The 22,638-nt window shown below is 40.3% G+C and overlaps 1 protein-coding gene across 7 annotated transcripts in view; it reads right to left on the reverse strand.

The window, feature by feature from the left end:
- The window catches only part of APP (amyloid beta precursor protein), a 162,507-nt gene that overhangs the window by 83,127 nt on the left and 56,742 nt on the right, over positions 1–22,638 (reverse strand). For 2 of the 7 annotated variants that reach the window (XM_006758758.2, XM_015560682.1), the window contains exons 5-7: positions 20,211–20,413; positions 8,588–8,755; positions 6,222–6,278 (exon numbers count right to left, since the gene is read on the reverse strand). In XM_006758758.2, coding sequence (XP_006758821.1) covers positions 6,222–6,278; positions 8,588–8,755; positions 20,211–20,413 — 428 coding nt within the window. The remainder of the gene's footprint in view (positions 1–6,221; positions 6,279–8,587; positions 8,756–20,210; positions 20,414–22,638) is intronic. The other 5 variants (XM_006758759.2, XM_015560683.1, XM_006758760.2 and 2 more) reach the window with 3 other exon arrangements.

The raw sequence follows: 22,638 nt of genomic DNA on the forward strand, positions 1-22,638 counted from the left end.
CCCCGCCCTCCACCCCCACCCCCAACACACACAGATGACAAGGATCGGATTCACTCCTCTCACCACACAGCACTGTTAAACCACAGGTAACCAGGTGCTAAGGGAGATACTGCTTTCAGCTGTGGGTGAGGGTTCACTTCAGTTTTACAATAATGCACCAAGCGTTTGTCACAATACTTCCACCTCACACTGCTCTCTCTCCTAGGGACCTGCAAACCCCTTTTTGGGGGGGAGGGGGGAGCTGAGGAGGAGCAGGTTTGCTTTCAGTTTATTAATGAACCCTGGCGCTGTACCCAATGTGACTGCCACAAAACACACAGTCATCATTGGGGACATAAATGCCAAGGAAACATTTCCATCCCTGAGTCTCCCCTGAGAAAACTTGAATTATAAGGAAGGGTTACTCCAAAACAAGGTGAAAACGGGCGTCTGCAGAACACAGTAGGGATCACCCTCCTTGTTTGTTTGCAGGACTTCTGTGTCAGACACATCATCGGATTTCAGTTTCCACGCACCAAATACTCATTTAGTTTATTTATTTTTCTTTCTTAGAAATATATTTTTATTGACTTCAGAGAGGAAAGATAAGGAAGAGAGAGAAACATCAATGATGAGAGAGAATTATCGATTGGCTGCCTCCTGCACGCCCCCTACTGGGGATCAAGCCTGAAACTCAGGCATGTGCCATGACAGGGAATTGAATTGTGACCTTCTGGTTCATAGGTCGATGCTCAACCACTCAAATACTCATTTTAATTCTGATTTTATAATCACTGTATTGTACTTCAATTCATATTCATACTCAAGACAGCAAGAATGTGGAGTCCAAAAGTAGCAACATCATGAAAAATTGCCCCAATCATTCCAATATTTGTGTGTTTCCCCAGTCTCTAGGGTGACACATAAATGTATAGTCATCATGGGCTCAGGATGCAAAAAGAGGAATAATCGCACCCTCAAGCTGTGACCACCCACACCAGGCCACAAGGCGAATATTCCCCTTAAACAGAGGCCCATAATGGCATCTAGTCAATATACTAACATTAGACGCTAGCAGGGAAATTTGATTAGTTTCCTTTTGCTGGCGGAGAGGCAATGTATTACCTCGATAGCATTGACAAAAGAAAGTGAAAGTAAATGAAGACCCATATAAGTCATTGCCTTATCACCAAAAATGCTATTTTATACAGAGCTGGCAATACTGTCAGTTGAAATGGCTGTGATTTATATGAGAGGGGGCAAGGGGGATAATTTTATGGAGGTGAAATGTAAACCTGTAGAGAACGATTTTACGTGAAAATGTAATGTGAAAGCACGGCAGAGCTTTGCAGACTGCCACCTCAACTTTCTTTTTTTAAAAAAGGGCTCCATTTCTCTAATTCCAAAACAGCTACAATCCCCAACGCAGGCGGAACTCAAATATCTATCGCCGCCTCCCAGTCCCAGTTGGAGGAAGCATTTATAACATGAAAATAGTTTGTGATCCTTAAATGTGGTGGACACTCTCTAAAAAAAAAAAAGAAAGAAAAGAAAAGAACAAAGGCTCTTTCCCCGATATGCCTTTGTATCATTATTTTATAGTCTGTGCGATCATGGTTGGCAGACCATCAATGCATCATGTGGACACAAGACAATAAAAATGTAATCTATGCTGTGTTTACTCTACGCTAGCCAAACTACATTTCTTTTTTATGTCTTATGGACACGGACTGCCGTGGGAATTTTGTCAACTATGTGAAAGCAGCGTGAAAGGATGGATGCCGGTGCTACTTTTATTAATATCTACATCCTACTTAACACAGTGCACCAAAATGGCAAAGAACCCTGAAGTCTGAATCTAAACTATATCTATGAAGCCATAGTGATAATAACTGGCATCTAGACTTTCTGAACCCTCGGCTACTGCTTTTTCATCAATTTGTTGGAAGCAATTTTCAACTTCATTACGGCAGATCGTAAAGAGGTGACCTGTCACGGTTGCTCAACACTCAACAGATGAGTTCAAAAAGTCAAAATCCTCCATATTGTCCACTTTCCTAGAAACCACAATAGGAAAAGCCAGATGGAACTGCAAACCTCTGTGGAGGTCTTAAAGGGTGAAGCCAGTTTCATTTGATTCCAGCCTTCCACAGCAAGCATTCCCTACTCATGTATATTTCACTTTATATTGTTATTTAATCCCATCACATACTTGGGTCTCGTGGCACCAATGAAACTGTCACATTATTAAAACAGGGTATTTGGTTTACTTTGTCGGCGTCCCTTACACCACCAAACTCATCACCAGCACATCCTGGGCTCAAAAATAGCAGCTTTATTAAACCAGAGGTTGGCCTGCTGGTCTCTTCCTAAGTAATGTTTTATTGGACACAGCCGTATCTACTCATTTAGCCTTTGTCTGTGGCTGCTTTCATGCTACAACTACTGAGCTGAGCACTTGTAACAGAGACCATATGGCCTACAAAAGACTAAGATACTGACTCTCTGGCCTTTTAGAGAAAAAAATTGCCAACACTTTATTAAACTGCTTACTCTTCTCTGCAAATAGCTACAGAATAGAGCACATATATGGTGAACTCTTTACTTTTTTTTTTTTTACTGTTCTGAGTAAATGAGCATTTTGTTTTTCTTCTTTTTAAATGCTGGTTTGCAGAGCAAATCAATTATTTTCAACGTTAGGGTTTCTCATCCTGGTAGCTCAGAGGAAAGGACCATTCTTTTGATCCTGACCATTTCTGGATACCAAAGATGTAGCTTCTCATATTCATTAATCTAAAAGGTTTTATTGGCACTGACGTGACATATAATTTAATGCACCGCCACGTCTTTTAATGCTAGTAATTGTTTTTAATAATGCTTGGCAGTTTTGTGAAAATGTCACAGTTCCGTTAGAATTAGGGAATGTGGCAACGGAAACTAACAGTTGCTGTTTTGCAATCGGAAGAACAAGCACATCGCGGTGAAGCACAATGGTTCAAGTCTGGCCAAAGACTAAATGGCCCTGGCGTTATGACAGGACAACTCTGCCAGGGTGGCACATTCCATTCAAAGGCCACGCAGTGAGTTATCTACAGTTTGCAAATTGTGAGCTTCTGAGGCAACAACCTTAGACTCTGGGGTGGTGATTTGGCCTGATTTGATACGTTCTCTGGAAGAGGACTAGTCTATTCTATCTGGGCCATGTGGATGGGAGTAGACATCAACTGTTTCCCCTTCCCCAGTCCCGCATGAGGCCAGATCTGCACCTGTACAGACGCCCTATGGTCATGAACATGAAAATAACAAGCTACGTGGCATCTCTACAGATGTCATCTCTAGCACATGTAGGGATTCTGTGAAACAAGGAAGACATAAAACTTCTACCTTAACTTACAAATACTGAGAGCTATGACAGCGGTCTCACAAATTCAATTTCATAAACATCTATTGAGAACTGGAGGCTCCTGACATTCTAACACTTCAACGTGCCTTCAAGTGTACAGAAAACGCACATATTTACACCAGCCTTGTCATATCTCCGAGTCAGGTGTGGGCACACTACCAGCCTCAGCAGAGGGTCTCAACTGGGGGTGATTTCAACCCCCACCCCTCAGGGCACATTTGGCAAAGTCTAGAGATATTTAGTTATCGCAGCTCGGACGGTGTTACTGGCATCTCATCGACAGAGGCCAGGATGCTGCTCAACATCCTCCATGCACCCACAACACGGAATTATCCAACCCAAAGTGTCAAGAGGGTTGAGGCTGAGACCTTGCTTTAGGTGTTGTTTCTACCACAACTCACCGCAAGGAAAGGAGCAACATGGTCATCTGTCACTCTCTTTAGTCAGACCCCTGGGTGTGGTCAGTTGACTAAAAATTGGCCTGATGCTCTCTGTGAGATTAAATGCCATTAAGGAGTCAGTTTTTGAAAAAAATGCTATAAGCAAAAGATCATAACTAATTCATAAATATTGATGTCGTAGGGCTACTGTTCACATACATTGCACTGGGCAGATTGAAGGTGAAACTTTTGCATTGTCCTAAACCCAAATGGGCAGACACAAAAGTAATGTCAGACACAATTCAGGTCTCACAGGTTCTTTCTCCCAAGTGGGGAAGGAGCTTTTAAAAGGATCCAAATGCATATGCAGTATATGAGTAAAGTGAAAGCTCTTAGCCTCACACCTCTACGCTTTCTATCAGTAATTTAGATTCTTCCCTATGATAAAGCCCCACATCCAGTGTCCCTTAACATTGCAATGTTCAAAATTGTTTTCTATGACAAAGATTTGAAATGTAGAAATACCTAATTATAATAAGTCCTGACAGGGAAATTATTGTATTTATAACGCAGACCATCACACATTTTCTCTAATATGTGCAATCTTATATCGGTTTAACTGGAGAGCCTTTTCTATCTCATTTCACATTTATTATTTGACTAGCAGCAGCTCAGCATGAGAAACCCGTAAATCCAACCACCTTCGTGAAAAGAGATACCCTCCAAGTAGGTTGGTTACGGAGCTCCTGGTTGGGGAAGGAGCCAAGTGCCAGCCCAAATCAAAGGGGCTTGCCCACCTTCCTAGTTCTGGCTAATTTTCTCCAACTCCAGTCTGCTGTCTGCGTTTGACCTCCAGATGACCATGACTTTTCCAATTCAAATGTGCAGCTTTGCTATAAATAAGATAGTATAGCTGTGCAGGCTATAAATAACTAGAAATTATATGCTTTCCCCAGTCTGTTTATACTAACACTGCAAAACCCTTCACTTGCTGTGACTGGCTGGCCTCTGTAGGTAGATTAAGAAAATATAACGGCAAAAATCACACTTCGCCCTCCTAGAATGGAAAAGAGTCAGGATCCCAAACACACTACAGATAGATGGAGAAAGTTTCTGGACAGAGAACATAATAAAAAAACGTTTCAGTGTCTGTTTGGAAGAGCTGAGGACACAAGTACTTCAAGAAAATAAATTTATCAAGTAATAATGTTCATTTCCATTACCTAATGAAAGTGGGGAAATAATAAAATTATTTTGTACACTAAAGTAATATAAAATAAAACTTAAAGTAAAAATAATTGTTTTGTAAAAGGGTTGAAAGACATTTAATTCATGGAGGCACGCTATATTCATGGCATTTATGAAAAACGGTTTTAATATTTTCCATCCACTTTCTAGTATCTACTGTATTCTTAAAATGTGCTTCTGAACCTCAAATATTATTTTTCTACTATAGAAAACAATGTCAGAACCAAACATTTGGCCATTTGGAGCATGGGGCACAGCCATAATGTCATTTAGCTTTTGACCTGGTCTTGCCATTTTGCTGGCTGGGGAAAAGTCACTAAACTCTTAAAGCCTCATTTTCTCATGTGCACAAAGGAAATGAGGAAAATGCCCACAGTTCCTCAGAAGAATAAATGGTCCATGAAAATGCCACACAGATCAATGTATTATCAATCTTACATGTAATATCTATATTTTCCCCTACTCTTTCTATGTCTACTCACTTCCAATACTCTTAGAAAGGATGCTTTTTCACAATAGGAAATAAGTTTATTGTGGTAGTAAAAACCACACTCTCTAAAGTTATAGATAATTTGAGTGCACTTGAATCTTATGAAGGCCAGTAAAAAACTTTTCTGCTAACATCTTTCGTAAATTACATAATTCTTCAACTATAATTTTTTCTTTTTTAAAAATGATAATTGTTTTAATCAATGTTGAGACTAGATTTTTTTTCAGGATAATATAGAAAAATGCTAATTTTTTGTTGATTACCCCAGAGGGAGAGGAGGGTGGGGTGAGGTATATGCACTAGTACCTGTAGTTAGTACAATGCATGCACATTGCATATTGTTTCCTGGGAAACAAGTCACTTATAAACATAGCTTCTTGTTAAACCATGGCACTTGTGAGCTTTAAGAAACAAAACAGTGATGCCAAATAAAACACAATAGCAGTGTTGTATATACAGTTTTTTATAGAACTATACTAACTGAAAAGGAACCTGATCAGAATTAGAAGAAGCTTAGTCAATGCCCTTAGCCGGACAGCTGAAGTTATCTGGCAAAATCAGACATCATTTCAAGCAAGGCAATGGAAATAGACATCTTATTCAAAGACAGAAAGGTGTTCAAAAAACACAGAACCATGCAAAGAAGGTGACGATACTGGACTTAAAGCCAGCCATGCAATGTACTTCTCCCCTCCTTCCCCTCCAGTGAATTACAACGTACGTTTAACAGGATCTCGGGGAAGAGGCTCCTGGGTAGTCTTGAGTAAACTTTGGGACACTATGGAGAAAATAAAAGAACATAACTAAAAACAAAAATAGAAACATGGGAATGAAGGCTGAAACTCACATGATTCCACTAACCAAAGGAAAAAATCAAAAACAAAGTCACAGAATTAAAAACAAAAACTAACCAAATGTCCTGAGTTTTGGCCCCAGCATGGACCCAAAGTCAACAGATAAACATAAGATATGTTTGCACAATCACACCTTGGAACCCTGGGTATTCTGTCTCGGATAGTACATCCAAGTCCCCCGTTGAAGGGTGATCCCTGGCTCCCCTTCTCCCTTAGCGCCCACCATCACCAGTTCCCTTCCACCCATTCTCCACGGCATCTCTATGGTTTCATCCGTCCACAGGGCGGCCTCCGGCTCTCAGCTCGCGGCTATTTGTTGAGGCTTCACTCTTCACTTATTCGTCCGCCTTTCTAACTGACCCTCAGCCTCTCACGTTTACTTTCTTGATAAATTATTCTGTAACCCACTTCCCTTGAAACTGCGCACTGCCTGGCTTATCTATTACATCTCTGTTGGGGGCATGAACCTTTTGTAAATCTCAGCAAAATGAGTGCCATCCAGGGCGCCTCCAGAGGCTCCATCGGAACTCTGGTGCCCGCTGGCTGCTCATAGTCTGAACCAAACCAAACTGATCAAATAGAGACGGTATGTGTAGGGGCTGCCATAGGGTTTGCTGCTGCTGGTGTGTGTGAGTGTGTGCTGGGGGGGGTTGGAATTAGTGTTTCTAAGTCTTGAGGTAAATCCATCACTGCTAATAATTTTTTAAACCCTCTTTCTTATATGTTATATGCATACATATTTAGTGCCCCCCCCCCAAAAAAAAATAAAAATAAAAAATCCACCTGGAAAAGAAGGAAAAAGTTAGAAATATGCCAGGAAATCTCCCCTAGCAGCGAAACCAGTCAGAATCCCTTTCACAAGGGCCCTTTGTTCAGAGGGTCCAGGCGACAGAATCCCCTACATGTTCCGGGTTACCTGACCTAATTAACATCTTTGTTTGAAACTGAAGGAGTGTTTTTGTGCTAGAAGCTTCAACCGTCCAATCTGAGCCAGGAGAGATGCCCTTGGGGCTGCCAGTTCCTACACCTGTGCTCACACAGGACAGCTCTTCCACAGGAGACCAACGGGAACTTTTCCACCAGATTCCACTGGGATCCTGGGCTTCACCAGAGGTCATAACGGTGCAGGTCCTGCTTTTGTTTAGCTTAAGCCTCTGTTCACACCGGGAAACCATTTGTATAATCCCCATCACCCCAGGCAGGAAACAGTGCTGTTGCCCTCACAGAGAGGGGAGAAAAGGCAGGAGTCTCTCAAACAAATAAGTCACAATTATTGATTTTAATCTTCAGTTGATCAGGTTGCATGACTATTTCTTGAGTAGTTAAAACTTCCTACTCACGAACAAAAAGTCAATAAAATAAAGTTGGGGATTTAACGTGGGAGGCTGTTGAGAACAGAAGTCCGGATGCCTGCAGTATGACTTCCTGAGACCTATGTCTGTGGAAGAAGTTTCAACTCGCACTGAAGTCACCTCGACTTCATTTATTTATCCCCCAGAATTATGAACAGCTTCAAGTTCAAGAGAAAAGGCTTTGGAAATGATATTCCCTGAGCCTTATGTCCCTGAAGGTTTCTAATTTAAGTCAAGAGTTGTCATCTATTTCCAAGAGAAGACATATAAACCTGGCAAATGTCCCCGTGTGAGGTCAGGGGTCACAGGGCCATGGCCCCCTTCTGACATTTGAAGGGCATGTGCTCAATTCAGTCCCATTCCCTCCCCAAGCACAATAAAAGTCCCACGTAATGAAATAACTCCAAAGTACTCAGTCACAGCAAATAGGCCTTACCAATGCAACCGGAGCATCGTCAGCCGGGCTGGCAGTGGTAAGCCTTATTTGCACACGTGGTGCACATGCACAGACCCCCCCCACACACACACGTACATGGACAAACACATATGTATACATTTGCAGAAGAGCTGAGAAGGCAAAACAGCAACCCCAGCTTGGCTTAAAGAGAAGCACTCGAAAGTCCCTAGAGACTGCAAGACGCGTGCACCACAGCTAGTCAAAGGACACACCATGGCCATGCTGTGTTAGGGAGAGACGGAGATGTGTGCTCATGGTCGGACATCCTGGAGGAGATGCCCGGCCATTGGAGAGGTGGACAGAAATGGGGTTAGTGGTGGCAACAGACCCGTCCCCAAGAACCAGGAAAACCAATCTGTTACAAGGAGCAGAGTCAGTGGCGAGAGAGACGAGAGGTGGCCAGGCTGGAGGAAGGTCCACTTACTGACGCTGCCACACACGGCCATGCAGTACTCCTCTGTGTCAAAGTTGTTTCGGTTGCCGCCACAGCCGCCGTAAAAGAAGGGGGCGCACTTCCCCTCGGTCACATCAAAGTACCAGCGGGAGATCATTGCTCGGCATGGCCCGGTCTCGGCTTGTTCAGAGCACACCTCTAGTCAGAGGAGATGTGGGGAACCACATTTAGCATGAAAAGGTACCGGCTCGCTGTTCACGCACATGTTCACTTTCTTAACTCATGAGTCCTCCCGGGGTAACTCACATTGGGTTCACGGGGCAGTGTCTGCCAAACCTTTACTGAGGAATTTAATGACCCAGCAGGATGATCTCAGAAACAAAGCAGTGCATTCAGAGCTGGTTTAATGTGCAGCTCTCAGTGGTAATAAGAGGGTTCCAGCCGAAGGTGAACCCATCTTTCAGCTGCTTTTAGATTAATGTGAAAGGCCTTGAGGTATCTGCACATCAAAACATTTCTTCACTTTGAAAAATAAACTTTTCCTTTATAATAACTTTAAATTACTCTGCAGGTAAAATGATTGTGTCTGGTGAGGACGCAAAAACTTTAATCTCTCACAAATATCTGATTTTCTTTAATAACAACTGCCTTGACTTGAAGCACAAAATAATTACACATATTTTGAAGGTGATCCAGTTTTCAGCTGTCCAATGACTGATGATATTTGAAAGTATATGTAATATCTGTCAATGTGACTTAATGTCAGTTACATTATTTCTAATTAAAAAAACACTATTATTTGTATATTTACCTGTCCCTTGAACAATGTTCCAAACAATAAAACATAATCAAGCAACTCTAATTTTTTAATACATACCATGCATTGTTTTACATTCAAACACATCTTACCTGTCACCATGCTTTGACACCCTCCCTAATTCCTGATTGACTCAAAGTGTAGTAAACACTTCCATTTTACTTTGATTAGAATAAGAAACCTACCTCCCATGTATATTCCATGGATATGCCAGGCTGCAGGTAGGATTACAGAGAGCCTGCTGATGCCTTAGTAAACACAAGTGTCTTGCTTATTCTTAACAGAACATGGGAAAGCAATCTTCTTCTAAAAGGTAAAAGCCATACAAAACCCAGAGCTCCCAAATAAGGAGTATTCAAGACTGACCATAATCAGTTACTCAAAGACAAAGATCCACAAGGAGGGCAAAGAGAACTACTGTTTTGCTTCCCCATACACACCACTCCTTGATCTTTCCAACCAAGGCAAAGAGCTGATGGCAAAACCACAAGCTACTGCCATCGTGATGGTGTCAACAGAGTTGGGAGGGGCAGTCAGCACTGAGCCCCAGAGATGAGTGTCAAACTCTCTGCAGGAGAAATGTCCGGGGTACAGCTATGTAAGACGACTCCAGCTCTCTTAGATGGTTTTCAGATGGAACCACCAGGCTCCAAGAGCATCAAGTTCAATGTCACTCATTATTAAATCATCTCATTCAGTACTGTTGCTTTGGAAGTCCATGCTCTCCAGGCAACACAATTTAGTTGTTTTAATGCATAGAATTCTCTTATAAGACAAAAATCTGCCAACCTGTTGAGGTAAGTATCCCACCCACTAGGCAATTCGATTTATCTTCCCCAAATTAAAGGACTAGCATTCTGACTTCTAAAGGGTAAGTTAGTTTTTTTTTTTTGGGGGGTGGGGCGGGGGCGGGTCTAATCCTCTCTGAGTTACTGACAAAGCAGCTTCTGGGCTGCAGTGTGAAAAAGCAAGTCCCATGTGTGGGGTATCTGCCAACCACAGCCACCAACTGTCTCCACTCCTGGACTTCATATCTAAGTTGTAATAAATAACAGTAGGTTGGTTTTCCCCCTTCTCTGTATCTCCCTCACCAATTTGTACACATGCATGTAAATGTTTCTTTTTCTAAGAGGCATAACACTTCTCATTCATCTCTTCCCCAGGCAGTACTGATTCCAACAAGACTACAAGGCAATGGTCTGCTCTGAGACTCCACTTGGTTGTCATTGGCACGAGTCACAAGTGGCCACTCCCAAGGAAGGCACAGAATGTATGACCCGGAAGTCACAGGAGCACAAGCGACAAGTCACCATGCCTCAACAATGCAAGCTGATCCTCCCATTTTATGCCTCTCAGAGCACCACACACATGTCTTCTGACACCTGTCTGCCACAGGCCCCATTACACATCACAGCTCTGCAGGCCAGGAAGCATGCCTTTGCAGTATCTCCTATGCACTAAATAAAAGTGGTAGAATTTCAGGTGGGTGCAAGTAATGAGATGAAAGAATGACGATCAAAGGAGATAATCTGTGATAGTTATTTGCCTGGTGTAAACTAGTAACAATTTCTTACTTCTGATAGAGGCAAAACCTCTCGTCCAAAACTCAAATGACATTACAATATACTTTTGTTTTCCTATACCAAGCATGAAACATAATGACACATCCATTTTTTATAGTATATTAACTTGATTTTTCTTCTGTCGTTTTCTAAATGGCTATGAAACCTTTTGTTATAACTAATGTGTAGAGCTCCAATCACTAAGAAAAAGCATCCAGAACTCAAAATCCATTTATATGCCAACTAAGTAAACAGAAAGAACTACAAGATGGGTCCCCTATCCTTGCTGAAATCTCCAGAGAGAGTCTTAACGCCTCAATCAAAAAAAGCAATGAAAGAGTGACAAAATCTCCAACTGGAGAATGTTTGGTTGGCTCTTGAGACATTATTGCAGCTGCTGAACTCCTGATCTGGAATGGCCTCAAATAGCTTCATGACTTTGGTGTGGACATTGGGGACAATGTTTCTATGCCTTTTTGATCTTTGTAAGGTAGGTCCTTGCTGAGATCTGTGCTGGTTTCAACACTAAACTGCATTTGGTAAAAACCAGTATTACACAAACACAAGGTAGAAGCAGAGTGAGAGCTCCCTACATTGTATAAAATGATTATGCAATTCACTGTCCAAAATATAATGCTTAATCACAAAATATTAACTCTGAATGGATTTCAAATTGGAGCAATTTTTTGTGGACAACCAAAATTAGAATGCTAATTTTACACTTTTTAAAAAATTCAGCATGAAGACAGCTGTGAAAGTGTCAGGCTAGGATGGGGAGAAAAATCCCCACTTTCAAATATATGATAATTATATTGCCATTTTCAAAAGCAAAGTTAACAGATTAGCAAATAATTAGCTTCAAATAAGCACTAACTGAAGGATAATTTTAGAATAATGGAAAGCTTTTTATTATTTCATTTTAATAATTAAATTTCAATTATTCTCAGACTATAGGAGTGTATATAAAATAAAAGCCTGTATTACATGGAATGTATGAAGTTTAAATTTATAAATAGCAACCACTTGAATAATCCAACTTATTAATCAAACTAGAGTTATTTACAAAAAGCTAGGAATTGAATATTTTGATATTGTGAAAAAATTATGAAGCATACAAAAAAGTTATGAAACATAGTTTCGCCAAATGCTGCAAGAATATATGCACAATTAAAGTTCATACAAATATATCTACATTCCTTGAGTTAAAATTTACATATTTTGTAATTTTAACAGAGAAAGGGTAAAGGAAAGTAGACAAATATAATTTGATCTCATAAGTCAGCTCTTTAATATTAACAATTATATAAAATGAAAATAATGACAGGGATACTGAAATATACTAAATATGCTTATCTATACTAATAAAAGGGTAATATGCTAATTAGACTGGGTCAACTGGCCATCTTCCGGACGTCTGACTTCCTTCTGAACAAAGCCTTAGTGGTGAGGGCCAAGGCAGAGGCAGTTAGGGGCAATCAGGCCAGCAGGGGAGGGCAGTTGGGGGCGAGATCAGGCCAGCAGGGGAGGGCCATTGGGAGCGAGAGCAAGCAGGCAGGGGAGGGCCACTGGGGGCGATATGAGACCGGCAGGAGAGGCCAGTTAGGGGCGAGGTCAGGCAGGCAGGCAGAGGCAGTTAGGGGCCATCAGGCAGGCAGGCAGGTGAGCAGTTAGGAGCCAGTGGTCCCAGATTGCGAGATCTGGACTTAATCCCTGTGGGATTGGGCCTAAACTGGCAGTCAGACATCCTCCAAGAGGGTCCCTGATTGTAGAGGCTGCAGGCTGGGCTGAGGGAACACCCCCCCGTCCCCACACACACATTTTGTGCACCGGGCCAATAGTATTTAATATTTTGAATCAGTGTTTATATATCTACCTAATCATACAATCCATTAAAAATGAAAACAAATGACCCCAATATCATTTATACTAACTTTAGATTTTAGCCTGATTAAGTTATTGCTAGTAGTGCTGTAGGATGAAACTTCATGAGCCTAAGTTATTAGAACCGATCTTATATTCTGTTAAAGAATGAGTAGACAGATTGTGTTTGATTCTTATGGATGAAAATTTTTTAAAAAATCAACACACTAGAAAACTGGCTATTTTTTAAGATTTAGAATTTTTTTCACAAAGTAGATACTTTTAATGGAAAAGAGAATTTATAATGTGCTTGCAAATATGAGCAAGTAGTCATAAAAAACACAGCCAATAGAAAATTCCTCTGATCAGGGCAATAAGTTATCAGATATTTATTACCTGCTAATCATATTTTACTGAAAAGAGGCATGTAAAATGAGGCAAGCAGGCTCCAACTAAAGTCTCATGACAAATCTCATGTAAGCCTGAAATATGGGCTGAAATATATAAACAAATGAAGGGAACAGCTGTGCTAGTAATGAGATCACTGACTCATTATGACGAGTGCTAATTTGTCACGAAAGTCTCTAGAAGATATGTGCAGTAGACTTGCCTTTAACTGAATTGTGTTGATTCTCTCAGGCTATCCAATACATCTATCACTCTAAATATACCTGACCTGATTCTCATGTCCCTCCATGATGGAAGGCTATTTATAAAACACCACCTCCGGAGATGTACTTGTAAAGTACACATCTAGACTATTAATCAGCACTCTTGTGTCGATGGTGTTGGAAAGCACTGACAATAGAGCACCACTATGACTTCCCGAAACCTTTGTTTCCTCTTTGTTGTGGAATAAACTTGTTTTTCTCTAAGCTGTGTGGCTAGTTTGAAGCCCAACACAGTATGACTGAAAGCTCTAAACTCTGAATGAGACAGGAGAAAGTGATTTTTCTTATTGAGTCTGAGGGAAGATGTGGTTGTCTGCAAAAAAACAAAACACTGATTTATACTGTTTGCCAATGTCCATGGTGTCAATACTCCCTCCATTGGAATGCCATGCTACCAATGATTGTGGCTCACAAAATTCCTCAATACTTTCATATCAGCGTTTCCAGGCTATTAGGAGTTGGCTGTACCACACCAATGAGAGGCAATGGGGCACAAATGAAACTAGAAACAATTATATAGGGAGGGAAATTCTAAGAATTTTCTAATTTGCTTGGTCTTAACAGTTGAATTATTATAGAATTTCTTAGTGCGTTGACATATCAGGGTTCTTTCATGCTTGGTGACATTTGATAATATATTAAGAACAACACCATAGATAAGGAAGGTTTTCCCTTTTAGTTTCTTAGTCCCTGCCTCTACCTCCTAAATCTGCACAGTATGTGGGACATGAAATGCTACTAGAGACTATTCTTGGAACAGCTGCCCAAGGACCAGTACAGCCAGCATCACCTGGTTCTCAAGACCCACACTAGACCTACTGGTTCAGGATCTGCGTTTAGCAAGTGCCCGGGTGACTTGCATAAATATTGTTTGAGAAGCACCATAATCAACCACACCTTCTTTGTGCAGTTGAAATGTCAAAAATAGACGGATGAGATTCAATCACTTTGTAAGGACCAGAGGGAAAAGATTAGTAAAAAGCTGCATAGGTTTTAGCTTATTAAAAGAAGCTCGCCCATATCTAGTGAGGGACATAACATACTTTGGTAGAGTTGTAAGAGTCAAATAAATATAAGTATCAGAAACTTAATTTTGCCTTGAAGTTCTGTCTTAAGCAACATTAAAACAGCTTTAATCCGTTTGCCCTAAATCCAATACCAATAATAATTGTCTTACTCATATTTAAGTCTGTGAAAACTCAGACTTCTCAGAAATCTGAACTTAATATTGTTCTTGCAATATGCCATAATACTAGAAATATCAAAGCTTTTATTTTCATTGGGAAAAATAATGAAGAAAGCTGACAATCCAGGCAAGATCACTAAGCATAGCCTGTACTTCTTTTATACCACTTCTCTTATTGCAAAAAAATAATGTGGATGCCGCATTTAAGCCTTTTATAATTAAAATGACAACTTGTTGGCTTATTGTTGGCATTTCTAATTCGTAGTAAACATTACTTCTCTGGAGGATCAGAATACATAATGCTTATAACCATGACAACCGTAGCATCTTGTCAGCTGAGCACTAACTGTCTACCAGTAACTGTACTAAATGTTTCCCATGGATAAATTCACTCAATCCTCACAAAATGATTAAAATGAGGTAGGTATTATTATAAACACTATTTTACACAGGGAAGCAATGAGGCCCAACTGTTATACAATTGAAACAAATTTACGTAGTACGTTGTAGAGCCAAGATTCGACTCTGGGAAGTCTATTTTTGTAAAACAAACTGAAATACCATGGGCCAGGCATATATGCGGTCAGTACCTAAAACGAATCATCTAAAGTAACTGTTACAACAAACATGCATCTATACTACACACGTGAAACAGACTTGCCAAGGTTACATAACTGGCCCACGCCCACACAATGATAAAAAATCCTCTCTCAGATTTTGGACATGCTTCAGTGGGAAATGGTTGAGCATTTTGATGAAAAATGTATATGAGAACGTTAAAAATTCATATTACACTACCACAATAAATGTTAATAATTTTAAACAGTTAAGATTGTAAACTTTTTTCTTTTCTGTATAACAGTGGTTGCAATATTAATGCCTGAAATTTTCAATATGAGATCTTATTTTTAAAAATTCAACATTGAGATAAGAACAATTTTAGAAAAGTATCTGAGATTTTAATGAACGTATAACTGGCATATTATGGAAAATTAGGCAGAAAGTATTAATTCTTAAAAGTTGTGCCCAGAAATCATATAAAGCAGTTGAGAACACTGGTTAGAAAATATTCATTACACTATTGTATGAAACTGTTAAGTTCTAAACCTGAATTTCAATAAAATTTTAAAGCTAAAAACATAAAACAAAAAAAATAAAATAATCCTCTTAAACACTCTACTTAGTCTGCCTCTAACCATAACAAAACTACCTTCATGAAATGAACTAGACATACAGTATGTGAAATGTAAAGAGCTTTGTAGTATTTTCCTAATGATAGGTATCAGAGGTTTTTTATAAAGGCCCAGATAGCAAATATTTTTAGCTTTGCGGGTTATATGGTGTTCACTCCACTCTGCTTCTGTACCATGAAAGCAACCACAGAAAACATGTAAACAAATGGGTTGCCTGTGTCCTAGTCCAACCTTTTAATTCGATTACAGCAGTCGCCAACCTTTTGGACCTCACAGATCACCAGTGGTCCACGGACCACTGGTTGGCGACCACTGAATTAGGAAACATGGCCATAGTTTGCTGATCCCCAATCATTATGCTCAGTGTGAAATAACAGTAACATGAATATATGCCTATAGCAAAGGAATACACGGTTATAAGGGAGCACGGGGTAATCTGAAACAGTGTGTATTTACAAGCAAAACAGACAAGTTTTGACATGAGTGTAGCTGCTTTGTCGCTACCGGCAATTTAAAAGTCTCTAGGCCTCAGTGGCCTTGGCTTTAAATGGGGAAGTAGTTTCTACCACACAGCAGACTTACAAGGACTCAGAGACAGAACCATCACCCTAAAGGGCAAGGGGAGTGGTGATTCTGAAAACACAAGGATCCCAGCCCCAGCTGCCACAACCCTGTCAGGGCCAACTTCCCATCACACCTTCCTTCCACTGTGCCCAGCAATCAGCAAGGACATAGGGACTATCTGCCGAGTAAGTGAACATAAGAGGGAAAAACAGCTATGCTGGATGGACAGAACTGGCTAGATTACATCAAAGATTATGTCATTTATTACAATATACCTGTTTAAGTGAGAGTTAAGTTCAAGAAATTAACCCTGATGCCAGAAATGACCCTGATGTCTTGCGTCTATGGAGTGTAATTCCTTCTCCAAACACAGAAAATTAGGAACAAGTGTCTAAATACACTATTGCTTTATTCAAATTGGTATTGGCTTATTAGATCAATATCCAAGTTTATTTTTATTATTTTAACAACTCAAAACAATGAATCCTAAAGCCTAATGGATGTTGCACTGTGCGCTCTTCCAAGTAATACCTTTCTCTTCTGGAGTCAGTAACACGGTTAGGACTGATATCTTACACTTTGACGTCATTGCTTCTGATACAAAATGGCTGGAAATTTTATGACCCTGCTGAAATGTCCCATATTTTTCTTCCCTCTGCTTATTCCTTTCAAGTTTTAACTGGTTACAAAAGTATTGAGTTTTTTTTGTTTGTTTTTTTATGAAGCACATTAAGGACTCATGTCAGTGGCAATGTATTGGTAATGAAGAAATAATTTTCTTATTAAGTATGGCTGTAAATCACATTTTCTCTCAGGCACTGAAACATAAACAGTGAAAACTAGATTATAAGTCTCTTTCAATCTCTCTTCTTTGCAGGTCACTTCTGATTTTCATTTTCAGCACAGGAGCAGGCTACTTGTAATTAGGGTTTTGTAAAGTTAGGCATCACCCATGCATTGCCTTTGGTCTCCATCAGGGAAGCACCATTACTCCTCTTCCATGCCAAACAAAGGAGGGAGGAAACGAGCTTTGCGGAGGAAAAGGGCTCTGTGTAGCTGGCCCCTTCAATGTTACCATCCAAAACTGTACTCCTTTATTGAAGTTAGCTGGGAATACAGGACACTCTCTGATATGGACACAATATACCATAACATGCCTCTTCCCTGAGCCTCCTTCCCAAGAAAGACTTGCTTCCATTATAAGTTTTGGCCATTTCAGACGTCTTAGATGGGGATTCATGAATTCCCACTGAAGGCTCTTCTATTTCTGGTATTAACTATCGGTACCTTTAAGTGACCAGGCATTTGCTTTTAGAAAGTTGTTTTCATCCTCTTCTTGCCATCAACATTATTAACTTATCTTTTAAGGCTAGTTTCTTATCGTAGCTCTATCCTGAAGATTTTTATAATAAGTAAGTCATCTTTTACTTGCCTCTGTCTTTCTATAGAAAATATTATAACATATGTCCTTTCAATATCTATGTTAACCTATATATATAAAAGGCTAATATGCAAAGTGTCCCTGCGGGAGTTTGACCGGGAGATTGGGAGTTCTATCACTGTTATGATGTGCACTGACCACAAGGGGGTGGCACAAAATGAAGGAAGGCCCCCACCAGCAGCCAGGGAAGGGAGGGCCCGGCTGGCAGCTAGAAGGCCCCAATCAGTCCTGATCGCTGGCCAGGCCTAGGGACCCTACCTGTGCACGAATTTTGTGCACCTGGCTTCTAGTATAGAATAATGTTACATTTAGAGGGAAACTGAAGCAAAAAGAACTGGACATATTTAGAGCATAACATAACATAACAAGACTGTACTATCGCAAGATAATTCTGTCTTGGTCTGCATATGGACTTAAGTTTGTGTGACTTATTTTCATTGTTCAATTCAATTCCTATGAATTTTCACCATATGATCCACTGAGTCTAGAAAATGGCTTATACCAAACAGGGGCTCCAAAAGCTAATGCTGAATAAATGGGCATTAATTATTATATAAATTGCTGTCTTGATGGAGACACAAGGACTTCAATGTTACTGCAGATTACTAGCTGTTGTTATTTGTAGTCACATGCCTTTCAGGTTTCAAAAAGAAAAGCCCTGAAAAATGTCTTGCCCTACTAGGAAAATAGAAGCTAACAAGTTCATTTGGCCAGATCTGCCACAGATAGTCCTACTAGGTGTATGGAAAATACGTGGAAAAGGTTTCCACGGGTATTTGAAAGCAGTGGATCAAAGTGTGCATTTGCTTAAATGTGTATCTACTTACACAAGCATGAATGTGCTAAATTTGATAAAAAGTTGTCATTAAGTAGGGAATGATAAAAAATCCATCTTAGACTATATCTTTCTTTTTTAAAAAAATATGCAATACCTACAATGTTTTAAGCTAACTCTGAGCATTCAACTCAGAATAATCTCAGTTTTAAAAGCTACAGTTGAAGAAATGCAGAAACTCAAAAACACTATGTTAAGTGAAAGAAGCCAGACACCAAAAGCCCATGTAATCCTCCTTATATTAAATGTCTAGAAAAGGCAAATCTGCAGAGACAGAAAGTAGATAGTAGTTGCTAAGGGCTGGGGTGAGAACAAGGATTAACTATGAATGGGTGTGAGGAGGGATCTTACTGAGATGATGAAAATGTTCCAAGATTGGATTATGATAATGGTTGTACAATTTGGTAAATGTATCAAAGCTGCCGAATCACACACTTATATACTTAAAATTAGTGAATTTCATATGTAAATTGCACCTCAATAAAGTTATAAAAATGCAACGAAGAGAAGATACCATAGTGATCATTAGGAATCTCTGTGAGGCAGAGAAAGTATCCCATTTTAATCTCTAAAATATAACAACAGAGCCAACATAATTTTTACCTTAATAAAAAGCGAGAGGAAGACTTACACTGTTGCAATATTTGGGGGTAGACATTAAAAGTATTTGCAATCTATCAAAACTCAGTAACACCCTCCATAGTCACTTGATCTCATTCTAGGACTATCTTTTACTGTCTGTAAAACATATAAATACCCGTTTAAGAAACTCAACCCAAGAACTCACTAGTTGCTACAATAACTTTTGGTTGCTTACGGAAAGCTCAATGCTTGCTTTTATTTCACTGGGACAAAAAGGAATCCTCGGACCTCATTCAGTTCCCAACATTCCCCATAGGAGTATTCATTAAACAGAGAAAGTCAACCTCTCCGAGAAGGCACCGTCACGTCCCAATAAAATAAAGACAACACAAACCAGCCAAGTTAAATTCCACAGCAAAAAATAATGTCATATTCACCAAATATCCCTTTTCTTCTTTCATGCAATATAATTGCAACTACTCACTCAACTCATATTTGTTGAAACTTTCTATAAGCCAGGCACTCTGCGCAATAGTAAGTAAAATCTAATCCTTGCCCTCAAGCTCATAGGCTAGGTGGTGAAAGAGGTAACACACAATCAAGTGTCATACACACCCACCGCCAGGGAAATACCAAGGAGGTCACCTAACTAACAGCCGTTGTCAACACTTGGTTACATGGGGTTTTGCAGAACAAGCTGGGATTTGCCAAGCAGCACATACAAGGTACAGAATAGACTGTATCCTAAAGACTTCACATTCTTGGAAATGAATTGGTGGACTGCTTGTTAACCAGAAAGAGTTCAACAAGCATAAGACCTGTTGATTGAATTTTGTTTTTGGTTGGGAAGACAGTGGTTTTAGATTGGATAGAAATGTTCAATGTTGCTATGATGTTTTCATTTTCCCCCAAGAAAGAAATTCCCTGTCAACAGTGGATTACCTCGGACCACCTCTTCCACAGACTCGGTGGTGGTGGTGGTGGTCGTGGCGATGCTGGTGGTTCTCTCCGTGGCCTCTTCATAGGGTTCTTCAGTATCTTCCTCTACCTCCTCACCATCCTCATCGTCTTCATCGTCCTCAGCTTCTTCCTCCTCAACATCAGCCACTTCTTCCTCCTCTGTGACTTCCACGACTTTGTCATCACTGGAGCAGGAAAGAGAAGGAACAGTGGGGGTCATTTAAACAGGTTTCAGGAAAGGGGGAAAAAATCAACAGGCATGCTGGAAATTTGAGAGGGAATGTGCACTGAATTAAAAAAGCACATGAGGTGTGAAGCCAGCAGGTCCAAGTATGATCCCAGCTGAGTAGGTCTGCAACTTTTTAACCCTTGCCCGCAGCTACTCTTAGTTTATGCAGTTGAAGAAAGAAGATATCATGATTCCAACTATCTGACATTCCGGGAAAGGCCAAATGATGGAGTCCATAAAAAGCAGTGGTTGCCAGGGGTGCAGGGTAAGAAGGAAAAGAAGGAGAGGCGGAGCTCAGTGAACTGTTAGGGCAGTTTATTACTCTGTACAATGCTGTAACCGGGGACACACAGTGCAAATGTTAACAATAGAGGAAATGGGGGGAGGGAGCCAGGGAAAAAGGGGGTGGAGAGGAGGTCTCTACTTCCTGCTCACCTTGACTGTAAACCTAAACTTCTGTAAAAAATAAAGTCTATTAAATGGGAGGGAGGGGATACTAAACAGAGTTTATTGAGTTATGGAGATGACTTCTCATAATGTATATGAAAATACCACACAGATCTGCATATAAATACTCAAGACGTGTAGGTGGAAATAGATTCAAATATTGCTATTTAAAGTTTAAACTGGAAATGAAGGGGGAAGAAGAAATGGCTTAAATAAATCTGCACTACCCCATGGTCAGCAATGCCTACTGAAAGTTTATAGTTGTGCTCCTTAGTCTTATTACTTGTGTAAGCTTTGGAGACTATTGGGTATTTAGTGGTTCTTAAAATTTCACTGAGTATCAGAATTACCCAGAAGACCTTAAAACACAGACCACTGGGCACCCTACCCAGAGCTTCTGATTCAGTGGGTCTAAGATTCAGCCTGAGAAACTGCATTTCTAACAAGTTCCCAGATGATGCTTATGCTGGTGATCAGGGAACAATATTGTGAGAGCCACTGAAATATGCAATACTGAGAATAATAGCAAGGGAGCCAGTAAGTCACAGTATACTTGGGAACTAGACCAGAAATAATATTTATGGCATGAAATAGGCATACTACTATACAGTAATATACAACGGTGAGTTTTAAATCAGCAGTTTGGGAGGCAAAAGAAGGGCACATCTGGCACAAAATTACAAAGTCCTACTAAGATATCCTTTTGGCAATCATGTACCTGCCAGCGCAGAAACGGTTGAGAGCATTTGAAAGATGATAAATGAAGACAGGAATGAAAAGCGTTAAATGCTGGAAGTCCATCACATACCATCTGGCCAGATAAAGGAGAAACAGATAATTCTTCCTCCTTCAGATGACAAAACCAATACAAGAAAAAGATGTAGAGGTGGTGGAGGATTTTGACATAACGTAGCTTCTGCCCTGGGTCTTATTGGACAAGAAACACCACAGAAACAGGACTGAGGGCTGCCATTTGACATTTAACTCTCCCCAGAAAAAGAGACAGCCGGGGAGAATTATGACCCCAATGCCGATTCTTGCCTGCAAGGAGAAGCATATTGATGGAGAAGGGAGAGGAACCCTTCTTCTTGGAAAGTTTGTGTCAGATCCAACCCAGAGCCTTGGAATACTAGTGTGAGTTGGGCAGATACAGAAAATCAGATTACAAATATACTGGGGGGACAGAACAGGTTTCCCTGACCTAGGAAGACAGAAAGGAAGACGGAAACACTGAAAGACTGACAGAACAGCCATTTGCTGAGGGTGGAAAAGGAAAAGATATGTGCAGAGATGATACAGCATGAGAAGGAATTTCCATTTCTAACTCAGATTTTAAAGGTCTTTTATAAATGGAAGGTCAATAAAAATGTGTATAACCCCCAGTGAAATGCCTAATTCTGATTCAATATGATACAAGGGGTAATAAATACATACAAAGGTGGTGAGGCATGTGTCTAAAAAATAGAATAAGGAGAAGCTGATTAAACTGAGTAACACAATAATGAACTATTAGTGTATTGACAAATGAAGTGTCAATACAGAAGACCTTGCCCTAGCCAGTTTGGCTCAGTGGATAGAGCCTCAGCCTGCAGACTGAAGGGCCCCAGGTTTGATTCTGGCCAAGGGCACATGCCTGGATTGCGGCTAGATCCCCAGTAGGCAGCGTGCAGGAGGCAGCCAATCACTGATTCTCTCTCATTATTGATGTTTCTATCTCTCCCTCTCCCTTCCTCT

Source organism: Myotis davidii, unplaced genomic scaffold, assembly GCF_000327345.1.
Source record: "Myotis davidii unplaced genomic scaffold, ASM32734v1 scaffold175, whole genome shotgun sequence".
NCBI classification, from domain to species: domain Eukaryota; kingdom Metazoa; phylum Chordata; class Mammalia; order Chiroptera; family Vespertilionidae; genus Myotis; species Myotis davidii.